The 19,457-nt window shown below is 42.6% G+C and overlaps 1 protein-coding gene across 19 annotated transcripts in view; it reads left to right on the forward strand.

Moving 5' to 3' along the window:
- Positions 1 to 19,457, forward strand: part of ptprsa (protein tyrosine phosphatase receptor type Sa) — a 364,902-nt gene that overhangs the window by 315,377 nt on the left and 30,068 nt on the right. For all 19 annotated transcript variants that reach the window (XM_017693300.2, XM_037545527.1, XM_037545523.1 and 16 more), the window contains 3 exons: positions 6,285 to 6,408; positions 14,250 to 14,425; positions 17,715 to 17,834. In XM_017693300.2, the coding sequence (XP_017548789.1) occupies positions 6,285 to 6,408; positions 14,250 to 14,425; positions 17,715 to 17,834 (420 nt within the window). The remainder of the gene's footprint in view (positions 1 to 6,284; positions 6,409 to 14,249; positions 14,426 to 17,714; positions 17,835 to 19,457) is intronic.

The following is a 19,457-nucleotide window of genomic DNA, read 5'->3' on the forward strand; positions in this document are numbered from 1 at the left end:
GTTTTTTCACTGCCTCAGTAATAGGGTTCCGTTGAGTTTGTGACGTTGGTTAAACATAAAAGTCCTTCTCTGCCTCCTGAATGAATTCTGGAGGCCATGGCAGGAGCAGAGACGATTTCACAGCTGTGAGCGTCGTCTTCACTGCGGAATTCCAGTACTCGGAACTCTTCCCCTCGTACTTCAAAGGAAAATCATTAAATGTCGGAGGCTCTAATATCCATAGCCGTTCAGTGTGTCATGTACTTGTATCCTTGGATACCACGCAGGTAAACTGGGATGAAAGGGTAACGTGAGATACGAGGCGCCTCTTTTCTCTTCCGAGTTCAGAGAACCCTTTGCTATCAGGTAAAATCACAACCATAACACCTGGATCTGAATACGCTTCCACCTGAAGCTTCTTCTCTCACAGAATCTCAGCACATCCTCTGGGGCTGATAGCCGGGAGGCAGTCATTGTAAGGCGTGCCTTCGCTTGCGTGCTGTGGCTGATAAATGGTCGCCCTTTTCATCTCGGAGCTGCTCCGGCTGTAAGATTTAGCGGCGGAGGGGCAGCTGTCCTGAAGCAGAGCGCCGGCGCAGCTGTCTGAGCTCCTAGCCTGTCTCAAATCAGGCTGCTGGCCGCAGGAATGAAATTGTGCTGCTGATTAGAAACGGGGATTGCTGAATCAGACTCGTTTGCATACAGCAAACATCTTCCTCCACCACCTGCTCTTAAATTACACTGTGCTGCAGCACCACGGCCGTAAGCCCACCCTGCAGTTCACGCAGGTCTACAGCATGGAGACAGATTAGTGAGGGAACCAACAGGGTGCCCTGACTCTTAACACTGGAGCTACCTGGCTAATATGCCTATTGGAGCAATGGAGGCTTATAGTGCCTCAGTTAGCATTGAGCAAACTTTTATGTGGGTTCGGACACTATATGATATAAAATGGCCACATGAAAAGTATTTGGACACTTTACTATTGGTAATTGCACTAAGGGTGCTGTAAAGCACAGAGATGGAAGTCAGGGGCTACGGTGGTGTCGGAGAGCTTGTGTTCATTAATGGAAGTTTTTGGAAGCAAACCTGCACAAGTCTGAAAAGACACAGCGGCTACCTTGAGTGATTTTAAAATAAATGCCTCTTGGTTTGACATTTTGCGTCCTAACCAACTACACCAACTACGCCAGTTGGTTAGTGTAGTGGTTAACACCTCTGCCTTCTACGCTGTAGACTGGGGTTCAGTCCCCTGCCTGGAAAAGTACCCTACACTACATCAATAAGAGTCCTTGGGCAAGACTCCTAACACCACCTTGGCCTCCCTGTGTAAAATGATCAAATTGTAAGTCGCTCTGGATCAGAGCGTCAGCCAAATGCTGAAATTGTAACACAATGAGTGTGTTTACACACACTTAATAATCCAATAACTGCAGAAAATCATATTTTGTCTGTAATCCGTTCAATGTGTTTACATGCACTTGAGAAATCAGACAATATGAAAACTCCAGGCCTACGAGTCAGACAGTAATCAGATTTCTGCTTTGCAACCAGCCAGTGAACTCACAGAAGGAGACGTGACGTAAACGGAATGTAAAACTCAAAACTTTACCTGAAAAGATGAGGAATATTCGTGGAGAATGTAATTGGTTTCAGCGGCGCTCCAAAAGCGCTTTGTTGCGTCTTGCAGGTGCCGTGTTAAACGCTGCTCGCTTACCTGCGCTACAGCAGTCGGTTCTGCACACGCGCAAACTGAGAAAGGGGAAAGAAATCAGAGTAAGAGTTCACATGCACTGAGCAATCTGACTGCTGAGCTAAAACCCAGCCTCTTTATCAGCTTTTTAATCGGATTTCTAGATCAGGGTGTGCTGTTAATGTGACCATTTGAATAATCCGATAACTGCAGGATTCCGAATATGATCGGATTATTGAGTGCATGTAAACGCACTCTGTGTCTCCTGTCTAAGTGCTGGACCCGTTGTCAGAGGATTGCGATCCAAACCAAACTGCTCTTATTCTACACCAGCTGTAAACAGCAGAGCACAATACACTGTTTGTTTTTGACAGATGCCCGTTTCTATTTTTGGCTCTGCCTTCTATCTAAAATGGATGAGGAGAAACTCACCCATGAAGTGGAGGAAAGGAGGGATCTCTATGACCCTTCCAGTAAATATTATAAGGACATTAACCAAAAGGAGAGAAATTGCCCGAGTGCTGGACGTTAGAAGTAAATATTGTTTGTTTTGTGTGGCTAGTTTGCTTAGCAGACACAGGTTAGCAGATGAAACCGAGCCCAACCGGCGTCTGTTGGCTGACGTAATGTTGGTGTTCTCCTTAGCGGCGGTTTGGAGAGATGCAGCGGAGCTTCACGTGACCCCTGTTGGCCGTCGGAATCCCAGCTTGGTAGCACTGTGGGATAGAGAGAGACGTAGCTAGCCTGCAGTGACTAAACTGGGGACAGTGTGGTTAAAATGCATAGCGAGCATTTAGAGCTTGGCTAAATTTTACTCGTGTAGATTACAGTTTTATGACCGGGGACATCATGAACTAGCCAAAGCATTATTAATCAAAGATATTTTTCATCATGAAGAAATAATGTGCTGGGGCCTCAGTGTGATTTGTTAATGTAGCAACACAGCGAAGCTGCATACAACGACAGATTCGTCCTCTCAGAGTCACGAGCCCAGAGCCCACAGTCCACACGTCTCTGATTACTGTCGATCGAGAGACGGGGAGAGAGAGAGAGAGAGAGAGAGAGAGAGAGAGAAAAACAGAGAGAGAGAGAGAGAGAGAGAGAGAGAGAGAGATGCTAGTGCATATTTAAAGACTCGTCACTTGTCCTCTCTCTCTCTCTCTCTCGCTCTCTCTCTCTTTCTCTCTCTCTCTCTCTCTCTTTCTCTCTTTCTTGCACGCTCTCTCTCTCTCTCTCTCTCGCTCTTTCTCGCTCTCTCTTTCTTGCACGCTCTCTCTCTCTCTCTCTCTCTCTCTCTCTCTCTCTCTCTCTCTCTCTCTCTCTCTCTCTCTGACTCTCCAGAAAAAAATAAATGACTGAATTAAAAGGAGAAGTGTAATTTTAATTTTGTTATTTTCTTGATGAATGGCTGCTCATCTGGGCGCCTTAGTGTGCCAAGCGGAGCTGAGTGATTGATTTTTAGTAGCAAGCTGTGCTGAAGGAAAAAGATGAGAGAGAGGGACAGAGAAAGAGAGGGAGAGAGGGACAGAGAAAGAGAGGGAGAGAGAGAGAGGGAGAGAGACAGAGAGAGAGACACAGAGAAAGAGAAGGAGAGAGACAGAGAAAGAGAGAGAGACAGACAGAAAGAGAGAGAGAGACAGACAGAAAGAGACGGAGAGAGAGACGGGGAGAGAGAGAGAGAGAGACAGAGAAAGAGAGGGAGAGAGAGACAGACAGAAAGAGATGGAGAGAGAGACGGGGAGAGAGAGAGACAGAGAAAGAAGGAGAGAGAGACAGAAAGAGAAAGAGGGAGGGAGAGAGCGACAGAGAGAGAGAAAGAGAGGAAGAGAGAAGCAGAGAGAGACAGACAGACAGAGAGTGGGGGGAGCAGAGACAGAGAGAGACAGACAGAGAGAAAGAGAGAGAGAGGGAGAGAGAGACAGACAGAGAGCGAGACACAGAGGCAGAGTGAGAGAAAGAGGGAGAGAGAAAGAGAGGCAGAGGGGGAGACAGAAAGAGAAAGAGGCAGAGAGAGAGAGAGACAGAGGGGGAGACAGAAAGAGAGAGAGAGAGAGGCAGAGAGAGAGGGAGAGAGCGACAGAGAGAGAGAAAGAGAGGAAGAGAGAAGCAGAGAGAGACAGACAGAGGGAGAGAGACAGACAGAGAGTGGGGGGGAGCAGAGAAAGAGAGAGACAGACAGAGAGAGAGAGGGAGAGAGAGACAGACAGAGAGCGAGACACAGAGGCAGAGTGAGAGAAAGAGGGAGAGAGAAAGAGAGGCAGAGGGGGAGACAGAAAGAGAAAGAGGCAGAGAGAGAGAGAGAGAGACAGAGAGAGAGAGAGAGAGAGAGAGAGAGAGAGAGAGAGAGAGAGAGAGAGAGAGACAGAGGGGGAGACAGAGAGAGAGAGAGAGAGAGAGAGAGAGAGGGGGGCAGAGAGAGACAGAGGGGGAGACAGAGAGAGAGAGAGAGAGAGAGAGAGAGAGAGAGAGAGAGAGAGAGAGAGAGAGCGAGAGGAGGGCTTTTGTTCTCTGTAACCGCTAAGCTAAGAGAGAGATCCATTATATTGAACCTGCTTGCGGTTTCCTGCTCGTTCACCTGCTTAAACTCATCAAGGGCCCGATAATGAGCTGAGTCAGGTGTGTTATAGAGGCAGAAGGAAGGATTGATAGTTAGATGGCAGGACGGTGTGGGACCACTGTTTCTCTATATAGGTCCACTTTTAGAGAAATCAGACAAAGCAAGTAATCAGAATCATAATCCGAAATATTTTTATTCACCAAGCAGAAGATGATGGCCAAGGCCTTTCTGTTGCCGCAGGTGTCCATTAAACTTTCAGTGAAATAAGACAAAAACAATGCATACAGTACAAGTCTTCATAAACAGAGTGCATTCTGACTTTTCTTTTGTCTGAATGTGAAAGGTCACACTTACAGATGAGGTGTGGTTTTCAGGCTAAACATGAAGCTCACCCTGATTTTAATGTCACCAGCATGTGTGATTTATCAAAGCCATACAAAGTAAATATCATTTGAAATGAATAACAGTCTAAATGTGGGTATTTTAAGATAGATTGAGTTGTGCGCTGCAGTGCTACATTCGTTTAAATAGAATCTTTACCAACATTTTGTGAATGTTGTCCAAATCTAGAAACTACGCAAGACTGCATTTGAGTCCAGAGTATGCAGTTAAATGCTAAGTACTAAGTACTAAGTCTAAGTAGTTTTTCTCTATGGGAAAAATGAATATTGTTTATTTCAGCCACTGTCATGCCCTGTAGTAGACTAAAATATTCTAAACCTGATATCTATATGATGTAAATTATTCCATGCTTCTGTCTATGAATATTCACATTTCGACTCCTTAATGACCTCATAATTCAGAGGGTCTGGTGACACTTACTGGAAAAATGTCCATGTGACAAAACATATTAGTTTTTGGAACATTTTTGTTTCCCCGAGGGCCCATTTTTGAGAATCCAATTCATTTTTCCTATAGAGAAATAAGCATAGACTTATATGAGTATTATTACCTCTGAATTATTAAAGGACTCATATCATGGAAAATCTTTCACATAAGTATTTGGTGTAGTATGTACTCTCCACCCAAACAGTCCAAATATCCTTGTATGTATTAGTTTTAAAGGCACATTAACAAAACAGGCTGATCATTTTAATCACCGTAGTAAGAAGTGATCAAACGGATAGTCACGCTGTATTGAAGTGCCCTGGCCTGCAGAGGGCGCAGTGAATAGCAGCGGCACTGAGACTCTTGGCGCTCCAGCGTTTCTGCCTGTAATCACTGCAGGGAAAACTGCTACATCAAGAAACTTATTGTGCCTTATTTAGCCCCAATTTCAGCATGTATTGCCACAGCCCTAAATGAAAACATCCTTCAAGCCCCAAAGCTGGGCGAGAGAGAGAGAGAGAGAGAGAGAGAGAAAGAGAAAAAGCCATCGGCAGTGCAAGCTCAGAATCATAATGGAATACTAAATTACCCCAACGGGGAATAGAATATTTATTCAGAATTCTCATATAGGGAGTGCAACGGCATTTATCTTGTGAGTGTCAGGGCAGACACCCAAACCCCCCCCCAACACACACACACGCGCACACACACAAACTACCCCCCCATCCATTTCCTCCTGGAGGAAGAGCACAATCCTTTATCAATATTTCCGTTGCTATTATTCACTGTCTGAGGAGTGATGTGTCTCAGCGTACCTGGCTGGATTCTCTTCAGCCGTGAAACTGTAGCAGACTGGCTTTTAATTACAGCTCTATAACTGGAACTATAACGGTGGGGGAGTTTTATCATTGTGTTATGTCTGTTTCTCTCTCTCTCTCTCTCTCTCTCTCTCTCTCTCTCTCTCTCTCTCTCTCTCTCTCTCTCTCTCTCTCTCTCTCTGACACACTGTTTTTCTCCTTCACTCTCACTTCATCCTTTTCCTCTGGCCTTCTTTCCCCTTTTCCATCTCTGGGCCCCCTCTCTCTTTTTCTCTGTATGCAGTATATTACACTCTCTCTCTCTCTCTCTCTCTCTCTCTCTCTCTCCTCTCCTTTGTAAATGTGTTAATGCTGACAGTACTGTAGGATACAGTGGCCCTGATGGTTTTCTCTCTATCTCTCCCTGCAGTCTATCGATCCAGGACAGCAGTTCACCTGGGAGCATTCCAACCTGGAGGTCAACAAACCGAAGAACCGCTATGCTAATGTCATCGCGTACGATCACTCCCGCGTCATTCTGGCACCCATCGAAGGTCAGCGTCATTATTAGAAACACTAGCCTGGTACATCCACTCACGGGCCACTTTATTAGACACACCTACCACGTACGTCCACTCGCTGGCCTCTTTATTAGAAACACCTATGTTGTACTTTCATTCACTGGCCACTTTATTAGAAACACCTACTATGCGCATTCACTCATGGGCCACTTTATTAGAAACGCCTACTAAGTGTATTCACTCATGGGCCACTTTATTAGAAACACCTACTAAGTGTATTCACTCATGGGCCACTTTATTAGAAACACCTACCATGTGCATTCACTCATGTGCCACTTTATTAGAAACACCTACCATGTGCATTCACTCATGGGCCACTTTATTAGAAACACCTACTAAGTGTATTCACTCATGGGCCACTTTATTAGAAACGCCTACTAAGTGTATTCACTCATGGGCCACTTTATTAGAAACACCTACTAAGTGTATTCACTCATGGGCCACTTTATTAGAAACACCTACTAAGTGTATTCACTCATGGGCCACTTTATTAGAAACACCTACTAAGTGTATTCACTCATGGGCCACTTTATTAGAAACACCTACTAAGTGCATTCACTCATGGGCCACTTTATTAGAAACACCTACTAAGTGTATTCACTCATGGGCCACTTTATTAGAAACGCCTACTAAGTGTATTCACTCATGGGCCACTTTATTAGAAACACCTACTAAGTGTATTCACTCATGGGCCACTTTATTAGAAACACCTACTAAGTGTATTCACTCATGGGCCACTTTATTAGAAACACCTACCATGTGCATTCACTCATGTGCCACTTTATTAGAAACACCTACCATGTGCATTCACTCATGGGCCACTTTATTAGAAACACCTACTAAGTGTATTCACTCATGGGCCACTTTATTAGAAACGCCTACTAAGTGTATTCACTCATGGGCCACTTTATTAGAAACACCTACTAAGTGTATTCACTCATGGGCCACTTTATTAGAAACACCTACTAAGTGTATTCACTCATGGGCCACTTTATTAGAAACACCTACTAAGTGTATTCACTCATGGGCCACTTTATTAGAAACACCTACTAAGTGCATTCACTCATGGGCCACTTTATTAGAAACACCTACTAAGTGTATTCACTCATGGGCCACTTTATTAGAAACACCTACTAAGTGCATTCACTCATGGGCCACTTTATTAGAAACACCTACTAAGTGTATTCACTCATGGGCCACTTTATTAGAAACACCTACTAAGTGTATTCACTCATGGGCCACTTTATTAGAAACGCCTACTAAGTGTATTCACTCATGGGCCACTTTATTAGAAACACCTACTAAGTGTATTCACTCATGGGCCACTTTATTAGAAACACCTACTAAGTGTATTCACTCATGGGCCACTTTATTAGAAACACCTACTAAGTGTATTCACTCATGGGCCACTTTATTAGAAACGCCTACTATGCGCATTCACTCATGGGCCACTTTATTAGAAACGCCTACTAAGTGTATTCACTCATGGGCCACTTTATTAGAAACGCCTACTAAGTGTATTCACTCATGGGCCACTTTATTAGAAACACCTACTAAGTGTATTCACTCATGGGCCACTTTATTAGAAACGCCTACTAAGTGTATTCACTCATGGGCCACTTTATTAGAAACGCCTACTAAGTGTATTCACTCATGGGCCACTTTATTAGAAACACCTACTAAGTGTATTCACTCATGGGCCACTTTATTAGAAACACCTACTAAGTGTATTCACTCATGGGCCACTTTAATTGAAACGCCTACTAAGTGTATTCACTCATGGGCCACTTTATTAGAAACGCCTACTAAGTGTATTCACTCATGGGCCACTTTATTAGAAACACCTACTAAGTGTATTCACTCATGGGCCACTTTATTAGAAACACCTACTAAGTGTATTCACTCATGGGCCACTTTAATTGAAACGCCTACTAAGTGTATTCACTCATGGGCCACTTTATTAGAAACACCTACTAAGTGTATTCACTCATGGGCCACTTTATTAGAAACACCTACTAAGTGTATTCACTCATGGGCCACTTTATTAGAAACGCCTACTAAGTGTATTCACTCATGGGCCACTTTATTAGAAACACCTACTAAGTGTATTCACTCATGGGCCACTTTATTAGAAACACCTACTAAGTGTATTCACTCATGGGCCACTTTATTAGAAACACCTACTAAGTGTATTCACTCATGGGCCACTTTATTAGAAACACCTACTAAGTGTATTCACTCATGGGCCACTTTATTAGAAACGCCTACTAAGTGTATTCACTCATGGGCCACTTTATTAGAAACGCCTACTAAGTGTATTCACTCATGGGCCACTTTATTAGAAACGCCTACCATGTGCATTCACTCATGGGCCACTTTATTAGAAACACCTACTAAGTGTATTCACTCAATGGCCACTTTATTAGAAACGCCTACTAAGTGTATTCACTCATGGGCCACTTTATTAGAAACACCTACTAAGTGTATTCACTCATGGGCCACTTTATTAGAAACGCCTACTAAGTGTATTCACTCATGGGCCACTTTATTAGAAACGCCTACTAAGTGTATTCACTCATGGGCCACTTTATTAGAAACGCCTACTAAGTGTATTCACTCATGGGCCACTTTATTAGAAACGCCTACTAAGTGTATTCACTCATGGGCCACTTTATTAGAAACACCTACTAAGTGTATTCACTCATGGGCCACTTTAATTGAAACACCTACTAAGTGTATTCACTCATGGGCCACTTTATTAGAAACACCTACTAAGTGTATTCACTCATGGGCCACTTTATTAGAAACGCCTACTAAGTGTATTCACTCATGGGCCACTTTATTAGAAACGCCTACTAAGTGTATTCACTCATGGGCCACTTTATTAGAAACGCCTACTAAGTGTATTCACTCATGGGCCACTTTATTAGAAACGCCTACTAAGTGTATTCACTCATGGGCCACTTTATTAGAAACGCCTACCATGTGCATTCACTCATGGGCCACTTTATTAGAAACGCCTACTAAGTGTATTCACTCATGGGCCACTTTATTAGAAACACCTACTAAGTGTATTCACTCATGGGCCACTTTATTAGAAACGCCTACTAAGTGTATTCACTCATGGGCCACTTTATTAGAAACGCCTACTAAGTGTATTCACTCATGGGCCACTTTATTAGAAACGCCTACTAAGTGTATTCACTCATGGGCCACTTTATTAGAAACGCCTACTAAGTGTATTCACTCATGGGCCACTTTATTAGAAACACCTACTAAGTGTATTCACTCATGGGCCACTTTAATTGAAACACCTACTAAGTGTATTCACTCATGGGCCACTTTATTAGAAACGCCTACTAAGTGTATTCACTCATGGGCCACTTTATTAGAAACGCCTACTAAGTGTATTCACTCATGGGCCACTTTATTAGAAACACCTACTAAGTGTATTCACTCAATGGCCACTTTATTAGAAACACCTATTAAGTGTATTCACTCATGGGCCACTTTATTAGAAACGCCTACTAAGTGTATTCACTCATGGGCCACTTTATTAGAAACGCCTACTAAGTGTATTCACTCATGGGCCACTTTATTAGAAACGCCTACTAAGTGTATTCACTCATGGGCCACTTTATTAGAAACACCTACTAAGTGTATTCACTCATGGGCCACTTTATTAGAAACGCCTACTAAGTGTATTCACTCATGGGCCACTTTATTAGAAACGCCTACTAAGTGTATTCACTCATGGGCCACTTTATTAGAAACAACTTATAGCTCCGCTATGTAGATGTGCAGTTACAGACTGTAGTCCATCTGGTGCTGGACAGTTAGCCTACCCCATTCATCATTGGCCAGCCACAGGGCTACTGTTGTCCAGATATTATTTGGGTGGTGGATCATCATTCTCAGTACAGCACACATCAGTCTGCTAAGCTGAGCATGGTCCACCACCCAAACACATCCATCAAAGAGTGGGTCTGTATTCAGAAACTGACTGCTGATGAAGGGCTGGAGCAGAGGTCTTCAAATCTAGGCTTTGGATCCAGTTCCAGTCCTGTTTTTTTGTAATCCCAGGTATGCATGACATTAAATGTCCAATCAGTTGCACCATCAGGGCAGTTCATTACCAGTCATTACAAAATCCAGGACTGGAATTGGACCTCAGGGCTGAAGACTGGCTGAAACAAACTGTGTATCAACAGACTGACTGCAGTCTCTTAAGTGTACACCAGCAAGGTGGAGCTACAAGGGAGGGTTTTCCAATAAAGCGGCCAGCGAGCGTTGATATGTTGTACTAGAGTACGGGTCCATCGATTTACAGCCTCACAAATTCAGGTAATGTTTTCTCATCGTCATCTTGTTGTAAGCGCATGAAAATGTTCTATTTTCTTCTTTAAAAATTGATTTAAAAACATTTTCCTGCAGAATAGAAGTTCTGAAAGGAACGTTTGGCGTTAATGTTTCTTTTGATTAAAGTTGGTTTCCGTAAGAGCTGCGGCAATAGTTTTTTTTCCTTCCAAGCTCATTTTCCGAGAAGCAACAGATTACATCCGTCAGAATTCCCACAACTATTTACGATTCCTTTCCCCCCAAGATTTAGTTTTTCTTTGTGAGCGTTGCTTATTTCCATTTCACCTTGATTTTTTTTTCCTTCTTTTCGCCGTAGTTCGCAACAACCCTATTTTACCGAGCCTTAACATGGCGTAACGAAATCATCACAAAGACAGCGCCCATAAATACATAAATTAATCAAGTTCAAAATTTCCATTTTACAGCGCAGTGATTTTGCCATTAGTTGCAGCAGCGGAACAATTCAAGCACGCTGCCGTCTTTTTGTTCACTTAGCTATCACTAAAGCTCTGCGCGCCACCACCGCTCTGTCAGATGCATGAGCCGCTTTCTAATGCTGCTCTCTTTCCCCCCGATTACTAATTTCTGCCTTTTTCTCTGTTTTTGGTGGAGCTGGAAAATGAACCCAGCCGAGTGTTTCGCTGCACTTTGTTAAAGTATGGAAATGACAATTTGGCACCGTGGACCCATGTTTGGGCTTTTTGTGTGGCATCCATGGTGTAATTAACTAAGATTTATCTTATATTGTTCTGCTGAGTTTAGGACTGGACAGTGACCTCGAAAAACAGCAGTTATGGGAATATTTTTTATAAGATAATAAGATAAAGAGGACTCGAAAGGAGGACTTCAAAATGTCTGTATAATTCATTCGTTGAGATGTAAACAAAGCCGTTCAGAGTTTAATTGTAATAGGAACCAGAGTTCAGCAGGGCTACAGTGCAGATCTAGCCATTTTATTTACTATCAAAAACCACTTCTGAGTTTTTATATGTGCTGGTGGAAAAAAAAAAGAAACGGTGCTAAAAAAAAAAAAAAAGTTAAAGTTTTGGGACACATAAAAAAAAACCCATCACAAAACAGTGTCTCAGACATCAGGTAATATATTCATTCATCAACCATTTCGTGCAATAATTTTCTGTGGCTGAGTTTTTTGAGATTGTCAGATGTCTGGCGCCCATCACCACCACTGTGGACGATTCTGAATGGGTAATAAGGCTGGGCAATATGACGATATATATCGATATCACGATATATTATGTCACAACGCAATACAGTGCGCTTTCCTGAGCGCATTATGGATGTCAGCAGTACTTGTCGTACACTGACCATCTGCATGTTACGTTATAAAGAGAGCAAAATTTGTCCCGTTAAATTGGATTTAGTGCAACATAGTACGCCAAACGTTCAATTAACATTATGATAGTATTTCTTTATGATAGTTTTTGATAGTATTTTTTAATGTAGTACTACTAGTTCTTTTTTCCTCTGTTCCAACTGATCAGATGTCTGAAAAAATATGAATTGTGAAAACTTGAATCTCACAATATTATATTTTTGTCATATCACCCTCCACTAATGGACAAGTCCCCCTAAAATGAAGCATTTCCTACCACTCTGAATGACATTGTTTACATATTAACCTTTAAATTAAGTCTGTTTTCTTTAACTATTAAACCTTAGAAATATATATTTTAGATATTTCTCTACTTACATGCCTTTGGTGTGTTATGTTGTTGGGCAGTTTCATGGTGGTTGTAGTTTGGAGCTGGACACAGCAGCTGGTCATGGATCACTGTTTCAGACCCTTCAGCTATAGAGGCAGCGTCCAGTAGTAGAAGGTGGGGTGGGGGCTACTTTAGGGGAGATTTATTGCTGGCTAAAGCTGACAGGCTGCAGAGAGAGAGAGGCCGAGAGACCCCTAGCCTTGTTTAATTCCAGCTTGTAGCAGAGTCTAGATCAGGTCCTAAATCAGACCAGCACGGTCCGACCACTGTACGGCAAAATACAGTAGAAATTGGTAGAGAGAGAGAGAGAAAAAGGAAAGAAAGTAGGAAAGAAAGTGACTCAGGCTTTATGGCTTCCCTCATGAGAATTATTTCCCCTGATGGATTCGCATCCCAAGCGTCTCAGGAGTCTCTGACCCAGCTCTGCTGTTCTGATGCTCGAACCAGGGGCCCCATGTTTTTCAGTAGCTACCATTATTACACTGTAACCGCACTAATACTGTATATTAGGTTAGCACAGTAAATTATGAACACCACTGTGTGTTAATACTGTTAATGCATTCTCCCAGTTTAACCCTTCCTACCCTCTGTAGCAGTTCAGGATGAAGCCTGATAGAATCTGTGATCTTCTTGTCACTTGACTGCAAATTAATAGAAACAAGGAGGTGATGGATCACACTCACACTATGACATGGAGCTGGTACAGTTTACATACACACTGATCAGGCATAACATTATGACCACCTCCTTGTTTCTACTCTCATCGTCCATTTTATCAGCTCCACTTACTGTATAGCTGCACTCTGTAGTTCTACAGTTACAGACTGTAGTCCATCTGTTTCTCTGATACTCTGTTACCCTGTTCTTCAGTGGTCAGGACCCCCATGGACCCTCACAGAGCCGGTACTATTTAAGTGGTGGATCATTCTCAGCACTGCAGTAGCACTGATGTGGTGGTGGTGTGTTAGTGTGTGTTGTGCAGGTCTGAGTGGATCAGACACAGCAGCGCTGCTGGAGTTTTTAAACACTCACTGTCCACTCTATTAGACACTCCTACCTTGTCGGTCCACCTTGTAGATGTAAAGTCAGAGACGACAGCTCATCTGCTGCTGCACGGTTTGTGTTGGTCATCCTCTAGTCCTTCATCAGTGGTCATAGGACGCTGCCCACAGGACGCTGCTCAATATTTTTGTTTGGTGGACTGAAAATGATCAAAGCACAGTACAGAACAAAATAGCAGCACTGTTGTGTCTGATCCACTCAGACCAGCACAACACACACTAACACAGTGCTGAGAATGATCCACCACTTAAATAGTACCTGCTCTGTGAGGGTCCATGGGGGTCCTGACCACTGAAGAACAGGGTAACAGAGTATCAGAGGAACAGATGGACTACAGTCTGTAACTGTAGAACTACAAAGTGCAGCTATACAGTAAGTGGAGCTGATAAAATGGACGATGAGAGTAGAAACAAGGAGGTGGTCATGATGTTATGCCCGATCAGTGTGTATGTAAACTGGAGCAGCTCCATGTCATAGTGTGAGTGATTGGTAGGCCACTGTACACAGCTGCATAATATATTATAGGTCATGTAATGTGCAATCCTAGAATGGTAGATGTGGACAGTCCGATGATGGAGGCTGTCATGTAATAAAGTGGCTAGTGTGAATAGCTTGTCCACTATTTTGGTCCTACCACTTAAAGTTGTTCCCTCTCCTCTCCATTTCTAGGCATAACAGGCAGCGACTACATCAATGCCAACTACATTGATGGCTACAGGAAGCAGAATGCCTACATTGCCACACAAGGCCCACTTCCAGAGACGTTCGGAGATTTCTGGAGAATGGTGTGGGAGCAGAGGTCAGCTACTGTGGTCATGATGACCCGGCTAGAGGAGAAGTCGCGGGTAAGCCTCTCTAAAGCCTGTAATTCATTTATTAGGTGTATCAAGTTATTGGCTTCTTCGCCCCATTATGGACGACAGCAGGGGCTATTTTACATACTTTGTGAGCTGCTCGTAACAGGAGTTGGGTATCATGGTGTGCACGATGTGGCTGGTGTCTTAACGTGCTTGTGACAAGCAGCATCTTGTGGAAGCAGCTGAGTTGACGGTTCACAGCACACTCAACTAGACATTATCTCAGCTGAAATGTCATCACTGGCTGAATGAATGAGAAGAAAGGAGGTGGAGATGGAGCGCAAGAAAGGGACTCACTCGCTCCAATCATAGCTGACAATTATCTCCCTCTTCCATCTGGATGCTGTGGCCCATTTAACACCGAGAGAGAGGAATCCCTTAGTGGGAGGCTTCCTCCTTCACCAGGCTCAGCTTTCCATAATCAGGCCTATCCAGAAGCTTTGCTCTGCACTGTTAGAAACAAAGGTACTATGCAGGTACATGATTCATTCATCAAGGTACAAACAATGTAAGTGTACCCTCAAAGGTCCAACAGTGGTTTTAAGGTCCAATGGTGTACCTTACATGAGTTTTTCCTACTGGAAAAGTAGATATTTGTACCTTTTTTAAACTAATGTTTTATATCAGAACATTAAAATAAAAAAGCCTGGAGGCAAGTCGGGGTGTGGAGTCAGTACAGCTTAGAAATTTCAGTGGATTCTGTTACAATTATGTTCCCTGACTAAAGGTACTGGGATGTACCCCTGAGGGTCCCACCGCAGTGACAAGAGGGGTACTGCCCCAGTGACAGTGTCGTACCTTTTTTTCTGAGAGTGTACCAGCCTAAATCTCCAGCCTTTTACCTGAATACTGGCTTTAGCCCTTAATATACAGGCTTATTTTTCAACCATTAATCTTAAATCAGTCAAATTTACAGCGTTTCCCCACCTCCAACCCCAGATGTCTAACCCTGAGACATTGTTGTCTGTATATAAACATGGACCAAACTATGCAATGCTACTAGCAGACTTACTGTACTTTTGAAATTTGTCTGTACTTTGGTCCGTACACTCTCAGAAATAAAGGTACTGAACTGTCACTGAGGCAGTGCCAGTCTTGTCTCTAGGGTGAGGCCCTCAAGGGTCCATCTCAGTACCTTTAGTCAGGGAACATAACTGAACCATAATCCACTGAAATGATCTGTTCTAAGCTGAACTGACTCCACACACCCCGCCTCGCCTCCAGGGCTTTTATTCCCCCGTTCTGTTTTAAAACATTCGGCTATGAAAAGGTACAAATATGAACTTTTCACCTGGAAAAACTCATGTAAGGTTCAAAATTGGACCTTAAAACCACTGCTGTACCTTTGAGGGAACATCTACATTGTACCTTGATGAATGAATCATGTACCTGCACAAATATCTTTAAGGAGAATTCTTATGATTTATCACAATTTCTGTACAATTCATGAAAACAAAGTCATTCAGAGTAGTTTGATGAAAATGGTTCATTGTAGAGGAACTTACTGCCTCTGAATCTCCAAACCATCAGTAAACCTGCAAGTGTCCTCTGATTCCATCACCTGTCAATTTCACGCCAAGCCGCTCTGAACGATTTTTACATTTAAACAATTTAATTATACAGAATTTTTAAAAATGGGTGCTTAGATTCCCTTAGATTACCACTATGCAAGTTATGTAGTTCTGAGAGTGCGGACCCACTGACAGGTCATTAGAGTTGAAGGGGTTAATTAGACTCTCCTTTGCGTGCTCTAAAATGATTTCCATCTCGGGCCGTCTGGGCTGCACGCGGCGCATTAGGCTGCTGTCAGATGTGATCAGTGCTGAGGGCTTCAGGCCCAGTCAGTGCAAAACGCAGGGGGACGCGTTAAACCTGCACATTTTTCAGCGGTGCGCTGTCGCATCACATCAGAAAGCAGGCCAGCCTGATGCTCGGCGCTGTCCATTCACTGTTAGCCGGGGGTCCATCCCTGCAGTGGTGGTCTGAGAGGGGGCAGGAAAACACTTGCCAGGCTGATGTAGAGTTGGCCCGAGGGTCGGCCGAATGGACATGGGGCGGGTGTGGGGGGTCTGTGAGGCGGGGGAAAGAGATCGTGGACTCGTGCTGATTCGTCCAGCCGCTTGTCAATAAGATCACGCGGTCAGCAGTGACTGAGAGTCAGTGAAGCGGGGCAGACTCAGCTGTGTTTTCAGCCTCAGTTTGTGTTTAAGTGGAGCCAGTAGGGTTCTAGCAGGGACTATGATCATATCAAGAACTCCCTTTTTAATTAGCCTGTAGTGTTAATCGCTGTAAAAGTCTGCACTGGTACAGGAGTGAAGTACAGGCAGGAAACGGAGCCCCAGTCCAGCTGAACGGTCATGAACTGAGATGGAATTCGCAGAATCAGCTGACACCCCTGCAGTTGCCAGATCTTCTCCGCACTGTGATGTGTACACTACCATTCAAAGCCTCCAGTCATTGTCATATTATTCTATTTTCAGTAATATTCAGTAACAGAGTGTCAGCGTACTGTAAACAAAACATTTTTAATTTACATTTCAAGACATTAGTAAACAAAAATAAGCTATGATTAATAATGTACTAAAAACATCTGTGTACAAAATTGTAGTTATCTGCCGTAAGAATTGATGGCTAATTTTGGAATGAGACATCCTGGATATTCATTTTATTATAACTTCATACTGGATAGTAATTTTATTATAAATGAATCCTGGATGTTAATTTTATTAGAACATCATTCTGGGTATTAATTTTGGAGGAACTTCATACTGGATATTGATTTTATTAGAATGTCATTTTGGATATTAGTTTGTATAACTGGATATTAATTTTTACAAATTCTAATTTCTAATTACAAATTTTAGAAATGATTAACTCCAGATATTAATTTTCTTAGAACTTCATTCTGCATATTTTATTCTAACATAATTCTGCATATTAATTTTAATTTAACTTAATTCTGGACATTTTATTATAAAATAATTCTGGTTATTAATTTTCTTAGAACTTCATTCTGCATATTTTATTCTAACACAATTCTGCATGTTACTTTTATTAGAACTTCATTAAGGGTATTTTATTATAAAATGATTCTGGATATTATTATTTTTTATTCAACATTTACTCTGCATATTAATTTTATTAGAACTCCGTTCCAGATATTAAATACATTATACATTCCTTTTGAATATTAATTGTATTATAAATTCATTTGAATTCCATCCTGGATATCAACTGTTTAGATCTTGACTAACGTCATGTTTCTGTCTGTTCTCAGATTAAGTGTGACCAGTACTGGCCGAGTCGAGGCACTGAGACTTATGGAATGACCCAGGTCACCTTGCTGGACACAATTGAACTGGCCACCTTCTGTGTGCGAACCTTCTCCTTACACAAGGTAGGACCCTGCTGGAGAACCTCAATGTTGAAGCACCTTTGTGTCTATTTTGTGCATAGAAAAAAAACATCCTTTACCTTTTTGCCAAGTTTGAATCATTTCCGAGTACAAACTCAAACCTGTCTATACGTCCATCGCCTAATTATCTAAGCCCTGAAATAGTACAGCAGCTAATGACCACCTCAAGACCTTTAAAAGTAAACCCTGTTACATACTCTAAGGCCCAGTTTAAGAACCCTGACCACAGTTTTAAGCGCTTTTCCCCAGCGTCTCCTGTGTTAGGAGGTCTGAGTCTGTAAGGCGCTCATATGTTGTTGCAGAGTGATGATAACAGGTGGACGAGAACTAGTTTTAGTGAGATGGATGTACAAAAATATTCCCTCCTCTGCTTCTCTGCTTTCTACGATTTTAGAAGACAGGTACATGAGAAGGTTTTTTCTTCTGACCAGCCAAAAGTCCTCACAGCCACAAAATGTTCATGTTTTCTTCTGTCATGAGAGCATTTGGTCCTTACAAAGGGCTAAATACCTGAGCGCCCACACACAATACATGCGAAGCTACACACGCTCTCATACCACAAAAGCGCTCATAACTCACGTAACCTTTCTGCCCGCTCTCTCCCCAATCTATCATCTTTTAATGTTGCGTCTGGAGTAAAAGAGCACTTAGCCAAGTGAGCAGAAGAAAAATGCTCTGTGTGTAATTGGCAGCCAGACGCTCAGCGGTCAAGCAGACGAAGAGTGAAGGGGGGAGGGGGGGTGGTACAGTAAGTCTGGACCTGAATGCAAATTCACTGGAGCTTCACTGAGGAAGAGAACACAACACATCGCTGAAAGGCTGAACAACGCATTCATGATGTCCAGATTAAGGGTGAGCAATATGATGGTGGCCAGTTCAAACATGTGGGAAATTTTTATCGTTAATATCGGTCCAGTGTTGGAATTACAGATGGAACACCGACGGCGGCGTTAACCTTAACATTTATAAACGAAGCGCCTGAAGATGTAAGATGCCTGAAAGTTGTTTAGTTTGGGGTGGTAACAGCATATTTAGCCAACGATTTCAGATTTTACGGTTTGCCTGCAAAGTGATTTTTGGAGTCTATGACTCCAGAAGCTTGGGCACCTCTTGCTGTGCCCACTGTCTTCACCATGATTAGCCTGTTTTAATTAACTGATTAAAATAAAGGTCATATATTACATCACATTGATCATTAATGTAGCACTTCATAAACTATGTGCTTTACTGCCTCGTGCTCAGTTACGCAGATAAATGGGTGCTAATACCGCCTCGTTTTGGGGGGAAATGACGTGGCTTTTTTCTGAATTTCTACAAACACCATTTCATTTTATAGTAAATTAGTTTGGGCTGGTTTATGTTTATGAACAGACGCCTACAGATCAACATAGTAAAGGAGCTCATCTGTGATCCTGAGTTTAAAGCCAGTTTTTATTCAACTTAAACTTGGAACTAAGTTGTAAATAAATCTGAAACTGAAACTTTGCTTGTGTGTAAAAAGTGATTTCAGAGCCACTCGGTTCTCCCTGATGGAAACTGTTTACCTTCAGTGTTTTGTGCTTCTGATCATTTTAATAGACGTCAGCGTCACTAATTAATGACGTT

Source organism: Pygocentrus nattereri, chromosome 15, assembly GCF_015220715.1.
Source record: "Pygocentrus nattereri isolate fPygNat1 chromosome 15, fPygNat1.pri, whole genome shotgun sequence".
Classification (NCBI taxonomy): Eukaryota; Metazoa; Chordata; class Actinopteri; order Characiformes; family Serrasalmidae; genus Pygocentrus; species Pygocentrus nattereri.